This window comes from Lepidochelys kempii, chromosome 1 (genome assembly GCF_965140285.1).
Source record: "Lepidochelys kempii isolate rLepKem1 chromosome 1, rLepKem1.hap1, whole genome shotgun sequence".
In the NCBI taxonomy this organism is placed as follows: Eukaryota; Metazoa; Chordata; order Testudines; family Cheloniidae; genus Lepidochelys; species Lepidochelys kempii.
This window is the reverse complement of record NC_136380.1, coordinates 159,662,059-159,681,076: the sequence shown is the minus strand read 5'-3', so window position 1 is coordinate 159,681,076 and position 19,018 is coordinate 159,662,059. Positions and strand designations below refer to the sequence as shown.

The window sequence follows — 19,018 nt, the reverse complement described above, 5'->3', positions numbered from 1 at the left end:
CTGTCAGTCTCAGGGTCCTGATTTCCCATCGACCTTTCCCCTTTGAGCACTGGGAGCTAGCCAACCAAAACACCCCACTGAATATTAGTAAGGGGGCAACAGTCCCCTTACATCAAGTATACAGAGCACAATTAGAGGAGACCTTGACTTTCATTTAGTTTAATGCAAAATTGTTTGTTAATAAATAGGTTAATTTGGTCATTAAACTGATGCATAATTTAATCATAGAGGAGATTCCTGACTCTGAAGGTGTCACAGAGACTTGGGTGGAGGGTGCAGCTACTGCTTTGCCAGCTCAGCTCACCCCAGCTGCATTCTCAGTATGGTCTGAAAGGCTCAGGGTGGTGGTATAGCTTCATTCTTCGCATCTGACTTCAAAACTGGGAATCTCCCTGCTCCTAAGTGTGTGTTGTGGGATGAGCTTAACCTAGTAATGATATGGGGGGTTCAGAGTAGTCTATTGCCCCTCTGCATTCCAGCCAAGCTGACTACAGCTTTGTGCAGCCTGCAAATGAAATCACTGAGGCTTGTTGTTCTGGGTGGCTTTGATGTCTACACAGAGGAAAGCTGTATTGAGTCATCTTGGTATCTCATGACTGCCTTGACAATCAGAGATACAATGTAGGTTGTTTCTGGATCTATGCTTAGAGTGGAAAATGCTCTACAGCTGTTTTTTGAGCAGAGGTTGATGATTCAGTGAGTGTCTAATAATACCTTTGTCATGGGTGGACCGTTTGCCTCTACAGACTGCAGTCAGTGCTGACTGTTGCTTCTTTTGGGAAAGTAGATACATTTGGATGGATGCTTAAGCATCATGAGTTGCTTTATAAATTGTTGGGTGGTATTGGGTCTGCTCTATTGATTCTTCTTCTAATTTTAAATCACAGAATAGAATTGAAGACATAAAACAAAAAAAAGAGGAGGAAGCTGAAACTGTAATTGCCAATCAGTTCAAAATGGAACGCATCGTTTACTGTCAGGACAGTCTTTACAGTGAAGATTTACAGGAAACTAGGAAGGCTCATGAAGTCCTCCCTTTTGGTGTTGCTGTTACTCATGTTAAGTCTATTGCATCTCAAAAACAGCATTCCGTTGATGAAATGGCTTATCACTTAAATGCATATTTCAAGGTGAGTTTCTTGTCCGTGTATTTCCCCCCATCAGTCCTACTTTATAGAACATAAGTACCTGGGGGGAAATGTACAGCTGACATTTAAGGAGAGGGGTGATTCCTTTACTCGTAACTTTTTTTTTTAAAGAAAGTAGTATGCTTCGAGTAAATACTAGATTAACAGTACTGAACACAGAAGACCTTTCGGACAACAAATGTTCAAATATCCCTAGTTGTAGTCATTGCTTTTTGGTACTTGTTCCCATTACTGTTCACAATTTGCAGTAAGCTATGGAATAACCACGTGCTGCCAAGTGTAATAGTGTGCCCTATTACTAGGAGTGTTGTAACACTGAGAAGTCATAACCACAACATGAAAGGGAGTTAATTAACTATACTTTTCTATTCCCAGCCTAATAGCTAGAAAGCCTCTAAGTGGACTGATCAGTTGTAAAATTGCAGGATCCTATTTTCTGTGTTTCCCTCATACATCCTTGACTATTGATACATCATCCTGTTGATGATCTTCTTTTCTCTTAGGGTGCAGGCAATCGTCTCTCCACTCAAATTCCTTTGATTATTCAGTCCTATGTCCTCCAGGACTACACTGAAATGTTACAGACTGAAATGTTGCAACTTTTGCAAGACAAAGATCAATTTAGCATTCTTCTTCTTGAGAAGAAAGATGCCGCCACTGAAAGGAAAAATTTGAAAGAAAGAATTAAACGTCTGACACAAGCTCGACAACGCTTAGCAAAGTTCCCAGGTTAAAGCAGATGTGCAAAGCACTATCACTTTTCTTTAACTCTCTTCTGTGTGAGTTAGTTAACCAAGACCTAAATATTCAGTGGGAACTGTTGGGTACTCAGGACTTTTGAAAATCAGGCCACTTATTACATGTCTAAATATGGATTTTGGTGCCTAACTTTAAGTTCCTGTTTTTGAAAATCCTGGCCCCTGTGACCCATTCACCTCTAATTGGGAATAACCTGCATACATGGGCGGTGAGTTCTATGGGCCCGTGGTGTCTGGGCACCAGGAATATTCCTGGTGCCCAGACACCATAGGCCTGGCTCCAGCACTGTTTGAGGCCGGGTCTCCCTCAGCCCTGCCTTCTGCCCCCGGGCACACATCCCCCTCCCCCGTGGGTCCCCCAGGCCATTTAAAACAGCCTGGGGCCCTCACTCACCACCAGCAGCGCAGCAGAGCTGAGCAGCTTCCTGCCTGCTTGCTCCACATGGCTGCCAGCCCCGCCCTGCGGCCCCTGGGTAGGGTGGGTCTGTGTCCTGCCCCAAGCGCCCCTGCAGCCAATGGGAAGCTGCAGGGGCAGTGCCTGGGGGTAGCAGCACACGGGGACCCCCAGTCCGCCCTGCCTAGGAGCCCCAGATAAGCTCCACACCCCTCCACCCCTTCCCAGAGCTTGCACCCCAGCCCTCTACACTCCCTCCCAGCCCCTGCACCCAAACTGCATCCCAGAGCCTGCACCCCTCACCCCCTCCTGCACCTCCACCCTCTGCCCCAGCCCGGAGCGTGCACCCAGCACCCAAACTCCATCCCAGAGCCTGCACCCCAGACCCTCTCCCCCATCCAAACTCCCTCCCAGAGCCCAATCTCTCACCCGTCCTGCACCCCAATCAGCTGCCCCAGCCCAGGGCCTGCACCCCAGACCTCCTCCCTCCACCCAAACTCCCTCCCAGAGCCTTAGGCGGGCCGGGGGTGGAGATAGAGGGGGGCAGGCTCTGAGCGTTCTGGGCACCAGCAGAATTTCTAAAGACCTGCTGCCCCTGCCTGCATAGGGGAGAGGGGAACCCTTCAAATTTCAGTGTGTGGAGTTCCTTGTGGATTGTCATGTCTTCAGGGGGAAAGAAGAGTTCCCTTGTAACACTGGACACCCTGGAACCCTGACGAGAGCTGAGGAAGCGTTGTTCTAAGTTAGCCATAAAAATGTTGGCATACTGTGGGGCCATGTGGGTACCCATAGAAGCCCTTGAGGAATTCCACCATGATTTCAACAATTTCCATCCCACCATCCACCTCAGCCTGGACCAGTCCACACAAGAGATCCACTTCCTGGATACTACGGTGCTAATAAGCGATGGTCACATAAACACCCTATACCGGAAACCTACTGACTGCTATACTTACCTACATACCTCCAGCTTTCATCCAGACCACACCACACGATCCATTGTCTACAGCCAAGCTCTACGATACAACCACATTTGCTCCAACCATTCAGACAGAGACAAACACCTACAAGATCTCTATCAAGTGTTCTTACAACTACAGTACCTACCTGCTGAAGTGAAGAAACAGATTGACAGAGCCAGAAGAGTACCCAGAAGTTACCTACTACAGGACAGGCCCAACAAAGAAAATAACAGAACTCCACTAGCCATCACCGTCAGCACCCAACTTAAACCTCTCCAACACATCATCAAGGATCTACAACCTATCCTGAAGGATGACCCATCACTCTCACAGATCTTGGAAGACAGGCCAGTCCTTGCTTACAGACAGCCCCCCAACCTGAAACAAATACTCACCAGCAGCCACACACCACACAACAGAACCACTAACCCAGGAACGTATCCTTGCAACAATGCCCGTTGCCAGCTGTGTCCACATATCTATTCAGGGGACACCATCATAGGGCCTAATCACATCAGCCACACTATCAGAGGCTCGTTCACCTGCGCATCTACCAATGTGATATATGCCATCATGTGCCAGCAATGCCCCTCTGCCATGTACATTGGCCAAACTGGACAGTGTCTACGTAAAAGAATAAATGGACACAAATCAGATGTCAAGAATTATACCATTCAAAAACCAGTCAGAGAACACTTCAATCTCTTTGGTCACTTGATTACAGACATAAAAGTGGCAATTCTTCAACAAAAAAACTTCAAAAACAGACTCCAACGAGAGACTGCTGAATTGGAATTAATTTGCAAACTGGATACAATTAACTTAGGCTTGAATAAAGACTGGGAGTGGATGGATCATTACACAAAGTAAAACTATTTCCCCTTGTTTCTTTCCCCTCCTACTGTTCTTGTAAAGTGCTGGAAATGGCCAACCTTGATTATCACTATAAAAGGTTCCCCCCACCCCTCACCCCACTCTCCTGCTGGTAATAGCTCACCTTTCCTGATCACTCTTGTTACAGTCTTTATGGTAACACCCCTTGTTTAATGTTCTCTGTGTATATAAAATCTCCCCACTATATTTTCCACTGTATGCATCCGATGAAGTGAGCTGTAGCCCACGAAAGCTTATGCTCAAATAAATTTGTTAGTCTCTAAGGTGCCACAAGTACTCCTTTTCTTTTTTTAATATATTTTGGCAGTCAGCTGTGGATTTTAATGAAAACTCTTAGATAAGCAGGATGAAATGTCTGACTCTATTCAGCACATTGCCTCGTTCTATAATATTGCATCCTCGAGTGCAACATGCTTCTGTAAGGCATCACGTTAATGTGAGATGTCTGGAGATAGCCTTTCCATGCATGATACACAAAGACATCTGCATCTACTGCAGACATTGGAACTATTGGTTCCCAGGGTAAAACTACTGAGGTCAAGATGTTTTGGGTAAAGAATCCTTGGCAGTGATCCCGCAGAAGAAATCAGAATATGTCCAAATCTGACAATGCTCAGAACGTTGCAAAACTCTTCATGTTCCAAAAGCCTTCCTGCATGAGAAGAAACTAGGCATTCAGGCTGGATCGTGTAAACTGGCAGCTCAGGATTGTTGTGTGTGATTACAATGTGGGGAATTCAACTCCCACTTGTCCTTTATTTTATTATGCCCCCAGTGTCTATGGTTACAAACTAGTACACAGTTACCTCGTTTGATGAGAGCCCCACTTGACTTGTGATGATAAGTCCTTTTCCTACTTTGGGCTGTGTCTTTAGTTATACTGAGAGCAAATTTACAGGTTGTCTTCAGCCTGTCATGGTGACCTTTGACCCAGTCATCCAAACTGGTCACATCATCTTCTTCAGGGCCCTCTCTGGCAACCTGGGATCTCTCCCGAGCATGAAATAAAAAGGAGCATAACCTGTTGATGAATGGATGTGGCTGTTATAGGTCAACACCAACTCAGGGAGATGTTCCTGACAGGCTCGCTTCTTTTTTGGGAGGGAGTGAACTTAGCCTGTCATGCACTGTCCAGTTAAACCTCTCTCACTGAGCATTTCCTTGCATACAATAGGGCGTTGTTCAGCTTTTACCTATGCCATACAGTTTGCACAACTCAAACATCACCTCTGACTCAAAATTCCTCCCCTGATCCGCAAACCAGTGTTTCATGAGGACTTCGGCTGTTGTCCACACTGTATGGTTTCTAGTTGGAACTGTGACTTGAATTGGGTAAACGTGTCCATGAGAACCAATAAGTTGTCATACCTCCTCTGAAGATCTCTCTAGCAGTGTGTAGTCCATTGGGACAGTCATATTAGTACAGATTAAAGGGGCTCAGGTGGGAGGCTAGGGCACACCGTTTGCACTGATGGATCCCTGATTGTACTTCGCTACCCATCGTGGGCCAGTAATAGCTTCTCCTCAGCACCTCGAGTGCTCCTGTCTCCAGAATGCCCCCTATGATCATGCCTAGCTTCATAAACTTGCCGGCGTAGCAAAACAGACACCACCAACTGCCACACTTCTTTGCCATCTCGGGGGGTGGTAGGACATCTAGAACAGCACTCTGCGGTGCAATCTAAATCATTCCTACTGTCTGGCCAGCTTCTTAGACTGGGGGTATCTGGCCCCAAATGTCTGGTCTGGCCTCATTTGGCTCGTGACTGCCACTAAGACAGGTCGGACATTGCCTTCTCATTGCAGAGTTTGGATCTCCTCTCATGAGTACTCCAAGATTATCGCACTCCCTTTTACCAGGTTTTTTATTGCATTCTTTACCATCACTTCATCCTCAGGCTTTGGATTCTCTAGCCACAAACAGGTCTGCACAACATCTGCAAGAATGACCAGCAAGTCTTTTTCCAGATCTTCGCTCTCTTCTGATCCCTCCTGTAGAGGCAATCTAGATAGGGTGACTGCATTGATGTTCTGTCTTCCAGGTTTATACCATCTTTTCATATATATACTGCTTTCTGTATTTTTGACTCCATGCATCTGATGAAGTGGGCTTTAGCTTATGCCCAAATAAATTTGTTAGTCTCCAAGGTGCCACAAGGACTTCTCGTTGTTTTTGCAGGTTTATACTGTAATTCAAAAGTTAATGCAGCAAGTTGGGCCACCCACCAGTGTTCAGTTGTACCTAAGTTAGCCATTGCAAGGTATCAGAGTGGATTGTGATCTGGGATCACTGTGACCTTAGAGTACGCTAAATAATCCTTAAATATTTCAGCCCACTTCAAAGGCCAGCAGTTCTAGTTTAAAAGCACTGTAGTTTTTGTCATGTCTTTCTGACTTCTTCAGCCCTTGGCTTGCGTATGTGATCATGCACTTGGCCCCCTCTGGCTGAGCACCACACCCAGGTCCTGCAGGCTTCCATCGGTTGTCACTATAAATGGCAGGCTAAAGTCAGGAGATGCAAGCACCATAGGTGCCAGGTTTGTATAATTTTTGGTGGTGCCCAAGCAGAGCCATCCCATCAATAGGATGGACCGGGGCAACCGCCCAGGGCCCTGCACTTTGGGGGGCCCTATGCTTCAGGGGGACCTACGCAGGGTCCAGGGCAGACTGGAGGGTTAGTGGGGGGCCTGGCGCTGGCAGCAGTGAGCAACCCAGCCCCATCCCGCCCTGCTCCACCTCTTCCCACCCCACTCCCACTCCCACTCCACCCCTTCGCCCAAGCCCCCGCCCCTGAGCAATGCTGGGGCTGAAGCCAGGTCACTCACTGCTGCTGGTGCCAGGCCACCCTGGACCCTGCATCCCCAGGGGCAGAGCGGGGCAGGGGTAGGCACCACCATGTTGTGCGACGGACACTTGACAAAATTACCAGACTTAGTGACGAACATTGGTGGGGGTGGGGGGAAGAGGGGTGTAATTATGTCATTCAATCATTCAACCCATAAAATAGCACACAATTTTCCACACTGGAAAAAAACAGCAACCTAGCTAATAACAACAGAAATAATAATAATAAATTGAACTTGTATAATTAATGAAAAAATTGTGTATATTGTATATGAGATTATTACATGAGAAATGAAAGTGAGCTTGCTTGGGGATTTTACAAGGCACTTATATCATTTAAACACATTTGGTACCCTGAGTAATAACAACACTTCTTGCAAATCACATAAATAGGGAATCCATGGTCCCCTTCCCTCACCCCATTGCAAAGGCACAGGGGCTATTGCTGGCTGCCCTAGGGCTGCAGAAAACCCTATGGACAAAACATATGGAAAGAAGGGGGTCAATTTATACAGAGGGCTGAAGGGGGACTCACATAGTGCATTAATTAACACTTAATAAATACATCAAAATTAAATCCATTACAGAGATAAGAACCTGTAATGACAGACTTTACTTCATGAGATGCTCCAGAGAAAGAAGACCCAGACGGAGTAATGGTAGGGGGACTCCTAGGAAGGCCAAAGGGGCTGTTAGAGGGAGTGGACAGAGAACAAGGGTAGAGGCAGAGTCACTGCAGGGTTGGCCCAATCTTCTGCCTCTCCTCTGTGGGTGGAAACACTGATCACTGTCGCTATTGGAGGGAACAATAGAATGGAATGCCCAGAAGAATGAATGACTTGAGGACAATTTCCTGATGGGACCCTTGCCCTTGCAGAGCTTTTCATAGAATCATCATAGGGTTGGAAGGGACCTCAGGAGGTCATCTAGTCCAACCCCCTGCTCAAAGCAGGACCAATCCCCAAGTTTTGCCCCAGATCCCTAAATGGCCCCATCAAGGATTGAATTCCCAACCCTAGGTTTAGCAGGCCAATGCTCAAACCACTGAGCTATCCCTTTTCTAGCACCAACATTTACATTTCTACACAGGGTGGTTTGGCCCACAGAAATAAAAATCTGCACATCTTCCTTGTGGTTTTGGACCAATGGAAAAAAACAGGTACCATTCAAGTGACTTTTAAAATTGCCTATGAAACTGAGTTAACAAAATAAATGAGCTTATGAACAACCAGAAAACATACTTCCCAAGTGAAAAACTATAACTGGACTTCTTTGCAAAGAAATTGGAAGTTTTCTTATAGGAAAAGCCACAAACTGCCTGGAAAGGAAGAGTAGATTGAATTACTTGCCTCAGTGAAATTCTATACCCAGAGCAATGCTGGGCCTGTGCTGATGATGACCAGGGCTTGCTCACATGTGGCTCCCCGTGCTGTGGAGGCAGGGCCAGGCAGATCTACATCTGCAAGCAGGCATGCCGCCTCAGGTGCAGCTCCCATTGGCCGCAGTGGCCAATAGGGGGAATCTCATGGCCAGTGGGCTGCGGGGGAGGGGGAAGGCAAAGGGGGAGATTGTAGGGAGCTCATGAGCAAGGGGAAGGGGAGCTGTCCGGAGACACAAAGGGGGGGATTCTCTGGAGAGGGGTGATGGGGCATAGGGGCAGGTGGTGTTCTTTCAGGGGGGCAGAAGGGGAGTGATGGACAGAGCCAGCTGCAGCCCATGTCTGCTCTGGGGGGGGGTGCTATAGCCACCCCAAGAAGCCCCCTCTGCACTCTGTATTTTATGCCAGCCCCGGGGTGCCCATCGCTGCTCCTTCTCCCCACAACGGCTTCATCTGTCTGTCCCCACAACCCTCACCCTCCCCCCTGCTATGTCTGTGTCTGACAGTGACAGACTCCTGCTGCTCTCTGCCCAGGGTTGAGAGCCGCCACCTGCAGCTCCCTCCCCCTCCCTGCTGTGGAGGTGCGGCCAGGCAGCTCTGCCACCGGTGCCAGCTGGCTGGGAGCCAGGTCAGCGCTGTGGGAGGAGGGGAACGGAGTCTCTGCCGAGACTCTCTACAGCACTTGGGGATGGGGGGAGCTGCTTGTGGGGAGGTGTGGGAGCCACCCCCGAGGTGAGAGTACACCACGTTGCCGACCCATGGCGTGGGGCCTGGGGCCCAAACATTGGTGGAGCTGGGCCCACCTTCATGAATATTCATGGAGCCTGGGCACCACGGGCCCATATAACTCACCACCTAAAGCACAGGTGGTGACTTAGCTGGTGTCTTAATTCGTCAAAAGCTGTCTGACCGGCACCATCCCACACAAAGCACTGGTCCTTTCCCTTCCTTTCAGCCAGCTGGCCCACTAGTCTATAGTGGAGCAGCAATGTGCACAAACTTTGGGATCAATCATCTGTAATAGCTCATGAAACCTAGAGCCTGCCGCACTTGCTTGGCATTCTTGGGTACCGGCCATTTTCCAGTGCCCTGGTCTTCTCCTCATCTACCTGGATTCCATCCTTCAAAATCCCATGGTCCAAGAATTTGACTTTTTCATGTAGAAGGCAACATTTGTTCAGCTTCCGCTTCAATCCATGTTCCTTCAATCATGTGAAAACCAAGTCCAATTTTTCCATATGACTCTTGACATCTTTGAAAACACAAATGACATTATTCAGGTATATCAGCAAGGTGTCTAAGATATAGTCTCCCAACACTCCCGCTCCATTAGTCTCTGGAATGTAGCGGACGCAATGCACAAGCTGAATGGCACATGGATCCATTTGAACAGCCCAAACGGAGTTGTCACCACCGTCTTTTCCTGGTCTTCTTTTTCCACCGCAACCTGGAAGTAAACAGAGGTTAGATCGAGGGTTCAAAACACTCTTGCATCTCCTAATGCATCCAGTGATAGTGGGTAGGCACCTTGCCCTTGCACATTACCTCACCCAATTTCCTGTAGTCACAGCAGAATCGCAATCCATCTTTTTTTATTACGATCACTGAGAGCGATGCCCAGGGGCTCTGGATTTCTTTAATGACGTCTTGAGCCACTAGGTCCTGGATGTCTTTTTACTCCTACAACATTTGTGGTGAAATCCTCCAATGTCTCTGCTTTATCGGGACAGCATCTCCAGTGGGTATTCAGTGTGTCACTGTGGTGGTGTAAACAAAGTCTCACTCATCCCTGGAAAAGATCTCTTGATGTTTCTCTAGAAGCACCTGCAAATGGCTGACCTGTGTAGGGGTTAACCGACTGGAATGGGTAGCTCTCCGTTGGGTGCCACTTGTGGTAAGATAAACTGTGCTCCCTTTTCCACTTTTGTCACCCGCAGCTCATCCCTGTTCTTCTTCAAGTGCTTGCTAATGTCGAATCCATGATAGGTGTGTGCGTGCCCATGTGCATGGCTGCCAGAGATTTTTGCCTTAGTGGTATCCATAGGGCCGGCTCTGGAGCTCCCTGGAGCCCCGCGCTCATATGCTGGTATATCAGGCACCGCCAGCCCTGTGCCCTCTCAGTTCCTTCTTACTGCCCATGAAGGTTGCTGGAATGCCTTTCTCTCTTGTGACTGCAAGTGCTCATAGTGGTTGTCTTCTAGATTCTTGTATATAGTTATTCATAGAGTTAGTGGTTAGTTGAGTTAGTTAGTTACTGGTCCCCTTAGGGACGTTGTCCCAGGGATGGGGCATGCCCCTGTCCCCGGGTTTTAAACCAAGTTACACTTGTCATAAGCCTATGCCAGTTTTTGACCCCCATGCCAGTTGTCTGAAGTATCTGGGGAAGATGCACATTAAAGAGAAGTGCAGAATTTGTAAGAACTTCCAGCTGAGAACACAAAAGGACAGGGATATCCATCTGAAAGCCCTCTTGATGGAGGCAGCTCTTAGACTCACCCCAGAACCATCCCTTTCTGACTCTGCACCGAGCATGTCTACATTGATACAGCGTGCTCCACTGGCACAGGGCTCACCCTGATGCCATTCGCCATCACCGGTTCCAAGAAAGCAGCACAAGAAACAGCGAGGGCACTCCCCAGCACTGAGCAAGGACAAGAAAGGGGTGGCAGGCAAAGGACCCGTGCCAGGCCACCTGCCCTCTCTGGAGCAGCAAGGGGCAGCCTCTCCACCAAGGCCCCAAGCTCACCTAGGGAACCACTCCCAATTCCTGAGAACGGTAGGGGACCTCTATGTTTGGTAGTCCCTTCAACACTGGAGGCATTTCAAATGACCGGGTAGCAGGACCTCCCGTCAGCTGCAGAGTAAGCGAAGGCATCTCCCTCCAAAGGGAAGCCCTCCATGGGGCTGCCACAATGGTCACTCAGCCATCACCTGTCTCCAGAGTCATGGCACTGATCTATCACATCACGGTCCCAATCTCCCACACCTCAACCACGGTCTCTGACCCTGCGACCCAGGTGGCCGGCTCTGTGTTTGTTTGCATTCTCCAGCTTCACATCGGTCTCCTTCTTCCCAGTATCAACCACCCTCCTCTTGACAATGGTCACTGATACTGCAGCACCCATCATCAACCCCCTGAAGGTCCCCAACACCTTGATCACTGGCTCAGCGCCACTCTCCACCATCTCAGCACTGGTCCCCGCCTACACAGTACCATTCTCCAGAACACTGCCAGTCACCTTCTCCTCTGCACCGTTCTCTGGCCTCCCATCATAGCCAACGGAGGAAGGCACTGACAGCCCTGCCATGGTCCCTGAGGGTAGAGTCCTCCTCGGAGTCATAGCAGGAGTTTGGTTCCCAGCCTCAGAAGCACTAGTCAGCTTGGGAACCGGACTTTGGAGCAGGGCCCGCAGCGGGTGCCTGGCCTCAAGAACAGTGGCCAGTACGCTGACCGTACTGGAATCCATGGGGGCTCCCCGTGAAGCTAGGGCTGTACTCCCAGCGATCAGCCACATCCGAGAAGCAGTCTATGGTGTCGCCTGCATCGAGGCAGGAACCAGACTTGGGCTCTGACACCACTACTGAAGGGCAAGTGTTGTCCCTGTTGGAGACTTCCCTGATGGAGATTGGGGCGGCAGCCCCTTCCCTAGTATTTCCATCCTCCTCCTTATCCCTAGATGAGGTGGTTGTGGGTCCCACCCACCCATTCCCACCAGATGACTTTCAGGCCCACCAGGAACTCCTTAAACGGGTGGCCTCAAACTAGGGTTTAGAGGCAGAGATGCTCACTGAGTTCACAGGTAGCCTCTTCAATATACTGGCGGCCGCAGCACTCTCTGAAGTTGCACTGCCAGTGCACGAAAGGGTGCTGAAGGTGGTCAAGGCCCTTTGGCAGACCCCCTCCTCTCTGCCACCAACGTTTCAAAGGGCGGAGAAGAAATATTATGTTCCAGCTAGGGGCTATGAGTACTTATGTTCTCACCCACCCCTCAGATCTCTTGTAGTGCCTGCCGCAAATGAGCAGGACAGGCGAGTGCCATGCCTAAAAACAAGGACACTAAGAAGCTGGACCTCTTTGGGAGAAAAATTTATTCCACTGCCAGTCTCCAATTTAGAATATCAAACCATCAGGCATTGCTGGGGAAATATAATTATAACATCTAGGGCTCTTTGGTAAATGGAAGGACTCCCTGCCACAAGAAACTCTGACAGGAGTTCACGTCCATCCTGGAGGAGGGCAAAACGGTAGCCAGGGCCTCTCTCCAGATGGCTCGTGGCTGCAATCCTTGGGGCTGTCCCAAGAAGTGCAGCAGTCTATTTGGGACCTTTCATTCAAGGGCTATGCTCTTTTTTCAGAGCAGACAGATATCAGGCTGCATGCCCTGAAAGATTCCCATGCCAAATTTCACTCCCTGGGCTTATACACCCCACAGGCCTCCAGAAAACATTTCTGGCCACCTCCACCAACTAGATTCTCGGGTCCACCACATCAGAGCTTCTGCAAGAGAAGGGACAGAAATAGAGGCTTTAAACATCGTCATTCCACCCCATCCTCCTTGGCTGCCCAATTGGGCCCTGCGTGACACCCAGGTGGCCAGTGGCAGGCATTTTGAGGGTGCTCCTGAGGATGGTGTTCCAGTCTGGCCTCAGGATCCATTCTCCCCCTTTTGTTCCTGAACTGTTTGTCTCTTTTTCTCACTACATGGACTGGTTACAGATACATGCTGTAGTTTTCCTCCCTCGCACCTCCCTTCCCCATCCCTCTTCAGGGACCCTTCTCACGAGCAACTCCTCATCCAGGAAATGGAAACTCTCCTACAGGGAGGGGCTGTAAATTAAATGCCCCAACATATATGTGGAAAGGGGTTTTATTCCTGATATTTCCTAATCCCAAAGGTCAAAGGGGGCCTCAGACCCATTCTAGACCTGTGTTGCTTCAACAGATACCTCAGGAAGTTGAAGATCCACGTGGTCTCCTTGGCCTCCATCGTATCCCCTCTCTGGATTCACAATACTGGTATGCCGCCCTCAACTTAACAGATGCCTATTTCCATATTTCTATTTTCCACGGACACAAGAGATTCCTCCAATTTTTAGTTGGTCAATGCCATTACCAATTCAAGGCACTGCCCTTCAGCCTTTTGTCTGCTCTGAGGGTCTTCACAAAGTGTATGGCGGTAGTGGCTGCTTACCTGAGATGTCAAGGGGTGCAGATCTACCCATACCTTGACAACTGTCTTGTCAGAGGTAGGTCACAAGCCCAGGTTCAGCCCAACATCAGTCTGGTGCGGGCCACCTGTCGGGATCTGCTTATAAATGAGGCCCCTGTTCAGTGAATAGAGTTTATAGGAGCCATACTCGATTCTACCCAGGCCAGGGCCTTTCTGCCAGAGTCTCGGTTCCAAGCCATGTTAGACCTCATCACCTACGTCAGAGCCAACCCGCTTGTAACAGCCCGGGTATGCCTTAAGCCGCTGGGACATGTGGCAACATGTACATATGTGGTCCAGCATGCGCATCTATGCCTCAGACCCCTGCAGACATAGCTGGTCTATGCTCCCGGAAGGCAAGATTTGGACCTAGTGGTCACAGTCCCATTGCACATCCTGTCATCCCTGGCTTGGTGGACAGACCCCCAATTGGTGTTGGAAGGGGCATGCACACACCTTACATGGAATGGACATGAGCAACACATCTCAGAGAACAACAGTTATGAAAAGTTAGTAACTTTTTTTTCTTCCAGGGCCATCCTCAGTGAGGGAACCACTCCTTTGGGTCAGTGTACCTCTGCTACTCTGGTTTGGGAGCACAACTTTATGGCCTTCTCACTTGAGCTTAACAGCCTGACTGGCACTTTTCCTTTGCTGGCATTAGCAAGTACATATGTAACCAGGAGTCCATTAGTGCCAACCAGTATTGGCTCCACAAGCACTCGGAACCCGCCAAAGTCACCTGGTACCCAGTAGTGTCCATCAGTGAATTTCTCACTCCAGGGGGGTATAACCATATTCTGTCTTCCTGCCACCTTAACATAACCAATTTGTCCCATGGGACCTGGGAAACAGCCCTGTCTCTCCACTTGGGCTAGTACCCACTTCAGTGTAGCATCCTTCTTAGGTTGCCCATGACAGTTCATCTCTTGGGTCCTTCTCCTACTGGTAGTAATTCCTTGAGCTCTCTTATAATATTCATTCCAAGAATTCCCAGTACCCTGTTCTCCATTAGAGTCTTCTGAAGATGTGTCCTTTAAACTACAGCTATGTCCAGGGCCGGCCTTAGGGCAGGGCAATCTAGGCCCCCACCCAAGGCCTTGTATGGGCTGGAGATTAAATTAAGGATCTGAAACCAAGCCTATAAAACAGGAAGCCCTTGGGGCGGGGTGGGGGGGAGGAGTAGTTGTTTTAGAGAGAATACAGGGCACTCAGAAGAAATACAGCCAACCCCTCTGAGCCAAGGTTATTCGGAAAACAGAGAGATTTGAGGGGCATTGGTGAAAAGGGGCTAAAACCAAGGGAAGGGATAGCGTGGTATAGAGAGGTTCCCATTTTACTTGTGGTACTTATGTGGCCCCTCACAAGGTCTAACCTATTTCTCCTCCTAGCCCCTCAGTGAGGTAGAGCAGTGCTGTTATCCCCATTGTACAGATGTTCTAAATGGACAAGCCCCAGGTTAAAGATGGATTCCAGTTCAGGTGACATGATCACATGTCACTGTAAGACTTCATTACCCACTTGCCAGCACACCGGTATACAGGAAGACTTACAAGTAAACAGTGCCATTTACAACCAATTGTCCTGGTTAATCAAGATTCCAAGCCACCGTTAATGACCCACACTTTGCATAACTACAATAGGCCCTCAGAGTTCTAATTCAAATTTCTAGTTTCAGATACAAAAATGTTACATTTATACAAATAGGATGACCACACTCAGTAGATTATAAGCTTTGTAATGATACCTTACAAGAGACCTTTTGCATGAAGCATAGTCCAGTTACATTATATTCACACTCATTAGCATAGTTTCATAACATCATACGGATTGCATTGTCACACCTGCAACTTTCTTTCAAGAGGAAGAGCTGCCCAGAACTTCTGTGCCTGTTTATTTTCCTTTCCTGCCTGCAGTGGCTCTAATATACCTCAGAAGACTCTTTTTTTTTCTCAGCTTTTGTCATAAATATAAAGGGAAGGGTAAACCCCTTTGAAATCCCTCCTGGCCAGGGGAAAGCTCCTCTCACCTGTAAAGGGTTAAGAAGCTAAAGGTAACCTCACTGGCACCTGACCAAAATGACCAATGAGGAGACAAGCTACTTTCAAAAGCTGGGAGGATGGAGAAAAACAAAGGGTCTGTGTGTCTGTCTATATGCTGGTCTTTACCGGGGATAGACCAGGAATGGAGTCTTAGAACTTTTAGTAAGTAATCTAGCTAGGTATGTGTTAGATTATGATTTCTTTAAATGGCTGAGAAAAGAATTGTGCTGAATAGAATAACTATTTCTGTCTGTGTATCTTTTTTGTAACTTAAGGTTTTGCCTAGAGGGGTTCTCTATGTTTTTGAATCTAATTACCCTGTAAGATATCTACCATCCTGATTTTACAGGGGGGATTTCTTCATTTCTATTTACTTCTATTTTTATTAAAAGTCTTCTTGTAAGAAACTGAATGCTTTTCATTGTTCTCAGATCCAAGGGTTTGGGTCTGTGGTCACCTATGCAAATTGGTGAGGCTTTTTATCCAACATTTCCCAGGAAAGGGGGGGTGCAAGTGTTGGGAGGATTGTTCATTGTTCTTAAGATCCAAGGGTCTGGGTCTGTAGTCACCTAGGCAAATTGGTAAGGCTTTTTACCAAACCTTGTCCAGGAAGTGGGGTGCAAGGTTTTGGGAAGTATTTTGGGGGGAAGGACGCGTCCAAACAGCTCTTCCCCAGTAACCAGTATTAGTTTGGTGGTGGTAGCGGCCAGTCCAAGGACAACGGGTGGAATATTTTGTACCTTGGGGAAGTTTTGACCTAAGCTGGTAAAGATAAGCTTAGGAGGTTTTTCATGCAGGTCCCCACATCTGTACCCTAGAGTTCAGAGTGGGGGAGGAAACTTGACAGCTTTAAAATGTGGAATTTTCTTGGTGTTGGGTTGTAAATATTCTCCTGTGAGAACTGCAACTCAGTCACTTTTAGTGTCGTGTTTAAGAGCCTTCTGGAAAGTAACTAGTCTTTATATAGAAGTGAAAGCTGTGTTGCCAACTCTCATGATTTTGTCATGAGTCTCATAATTATTGTTTTCCTTAAAGCCCCAGCTCCTGGAGTCAAGTAGGTATGCGATGATTTCAGCCTTCATTCTTAAAGAAAAATGAAGTATCTAGCCCTTTTGGCTATGGAGAAAGCTTCAAATGTGACCCCCATACACCCTAAAGACTCAAAAAGCAGAAGGCAAAAATAAAGAACACCAGATCTATTATTATTACATAATCTTATGGTTTTAAGGCCAATATCATGATTTTTGATGAGCCTGATTCATGATTTTTGAACATTTGGGATTGGCAATACCGTGAAAGTGACTTGAAAGTGTCAGTTTCACTCCTGTTTAAGGACAGTTTCTATTCTATTATTTGTAGTGAGTCAGGCATATGGGTCCAGGCAGGTGCAGTGTAAACTCACAGGGCGTTGGCCTAGTAGATCATTTAACTTTTGCAAACATCATATTCCAAGCTTGGTGAGCTGCAAAAAAGTGATAGAAAGTAATCTAGATTTTTCTACAATTGTTTCAATTGCTGTATTCAAGAGTTAGTAACAAAGTAGGAATATACACTAAAATTTTAAACCTAACCAGTGTCCCTTAAGTGATTTGGCACAAGATATGAGAATGTTAGTATTAGAGCTGGGTGGGTCTAATATGTATTTAATTCTCTCTTTTTATATAGGAATTAGATACGGTGCTCCTGTCAGCTAATTTCTAAATTGTTGTCTAAAAAACAAACAAACAGACAAACAAACAGACAAACAAACAAACAAACAAAAACCCCTAGAGTTTTCAGTTGTCTAAGGAGCCCTGGAATCACAGTTAAGTTGTGTCCCCCCCCACACCCCCCCAAAAAATCTGAAATGGTACCTCTGTCTGAGAGGGAATTCAACTGGGGATCCTAGTGCTGGGGACCCTCAACTGGAGATTAGCCTGGGGAGAAAAAAAGGAGTTTGGGTAGGGGCCTAGGGGGAGTGTGGAAAGAAGAGAAAGGAGGCTAGGGAGCCTGGATGGGAGTAAAGGGAAGTAGAGCAGGAACCTGGAGCGAGGGACCCTGCATGGAGAGGAGACGACAGATGGAGAGAGTTGTGAAATTACCCAAGGTACAATCTGGACTGATGAATAGCTGTGCCCCTTCAGTTCTCCAACCTGGGGCACTTTTTACACTGCTTTGCTGTGAAAGCCACCACTCCTGGTCTGCCCACACACAACTTCCAGCATGTAAGACACTCCCAGCTATACTGTCTGAGTGCTATGGCCAGCCACTCATGAATTACACTGCAGAGTAACACCAGCAAATTCCCATTCCCAGACTTGCCCCCAGAAATGTGCATCTTGTACTGTCTAGCACCCTCCTGGACAATACAAGCTCATATAAAGTCTGTCATTTCATTAATAGAAAATTAACTATTATTTCAAATGGGTTTTCCTAGACACGTCAATCCAAACATATTGGTTTAGATAAAACAATAAAACAAGTTTGTTAACTACATAAAATGAGATTTTTAAGTGATTACAAGTAATGAGGCATAAAAGTCAGATTTGGTTACGAGAAAATAAAGGCAAAATGCAACTAATATCTAATTTAACAAGCTAAATGAATTCAAAACAAGGGTCTCTCTCTCTCTCACCATGTGCTTCAGCAGTCTTGCTGGCTGGATTTTTTTTAGCCAGGACCTCTGTGGACAGGGCTGAATTTCCAATTAGCACAGGAGGCACGTACTTAGGACATCAGCATTCTAAAGGTGCCTAAAAGTTAAAAGTGGGTTAAAAGTTTCATTTTTTACAGAAAACATGAAGGTCAGCTTTAGGCTGAAGATGTTGTGCCTTAGGGGAGCATCTGGTCCTGCATCTGGCAGTTCCATGTTACTTTCCTTGTCCTTCAGGTTGTGGTGATGCCCTGGGCAGAGAGAAAGGGAGGAGTATTTGGGGGCATCGGTTCTCCTTTCTTATACTTCCCTTTTTCTTTAAAAATCATTTCCAGCTGAAGTTCAGGAGACAGGAATTCTGTGGGGACAGGAATCTTCAGCTGTTTCTTTGCCAAGATGTAGATTTCTTATTCACACCCTTTTACCTGCCAAAGATTGGCCACTTGTACAGGCAATAGTCCATTTGATTTTGTTGACACCTGGTTTGTGACTATTTTTGCAGACTTGGAATATGTCTCAGTAATATCATACAGTATACTCTCATAACTTTACATACAGTGTTGCCCCCCACATTTTACCAGGACAATAATGATCAGAAAATTATGAGTTTTCAAATGATCCTTCACAAGGCATACTTTGTTCAGCTGCCAAACCGGGGGTATAATTGGGGGAAATATTCATCTTGGTTCCAAAAATGTTTGGAATTTGTCAGTAAAGTAGAAGAGTCCAGCTCTTCCCCACCTGAAACTATTGGAT

At 47.3% G+C, this 19,018-nt stretch overlaps 1 protein-coding gene across 2 annotated transcripts in view; it reads left to right on the top strand.

The window, feature by feature from the left end:
- Window positions 1–2,125, top strand: part of LOC140917423 (interferon-induced GTP-binding protein Mx1) — a 29,303-nt gene extending 27,178 nt beyond the window's left edge. For both annotated transcript variants that reach the window (XM_073360243.2, XM_073360253.2), the window contains exons 13-14: window positions 888–1,130; window positions 1,652–2,125. In XM_073360243.2, the coding sequence (XP_073216344.1) occupies window positions 888–1,130; window positions 1,652–1,882 (474 nt within the window). In that variant the 3' untranslated portion in view covers window positions 1,883–2,125. The remainder of the gene's footprint in view (window positions 1–887; window positions 1,131–1,651) is intronic.
- The last annotated feature ends 16,893 nt before the right edge of the window (window positions 2,126–19,018 follow it).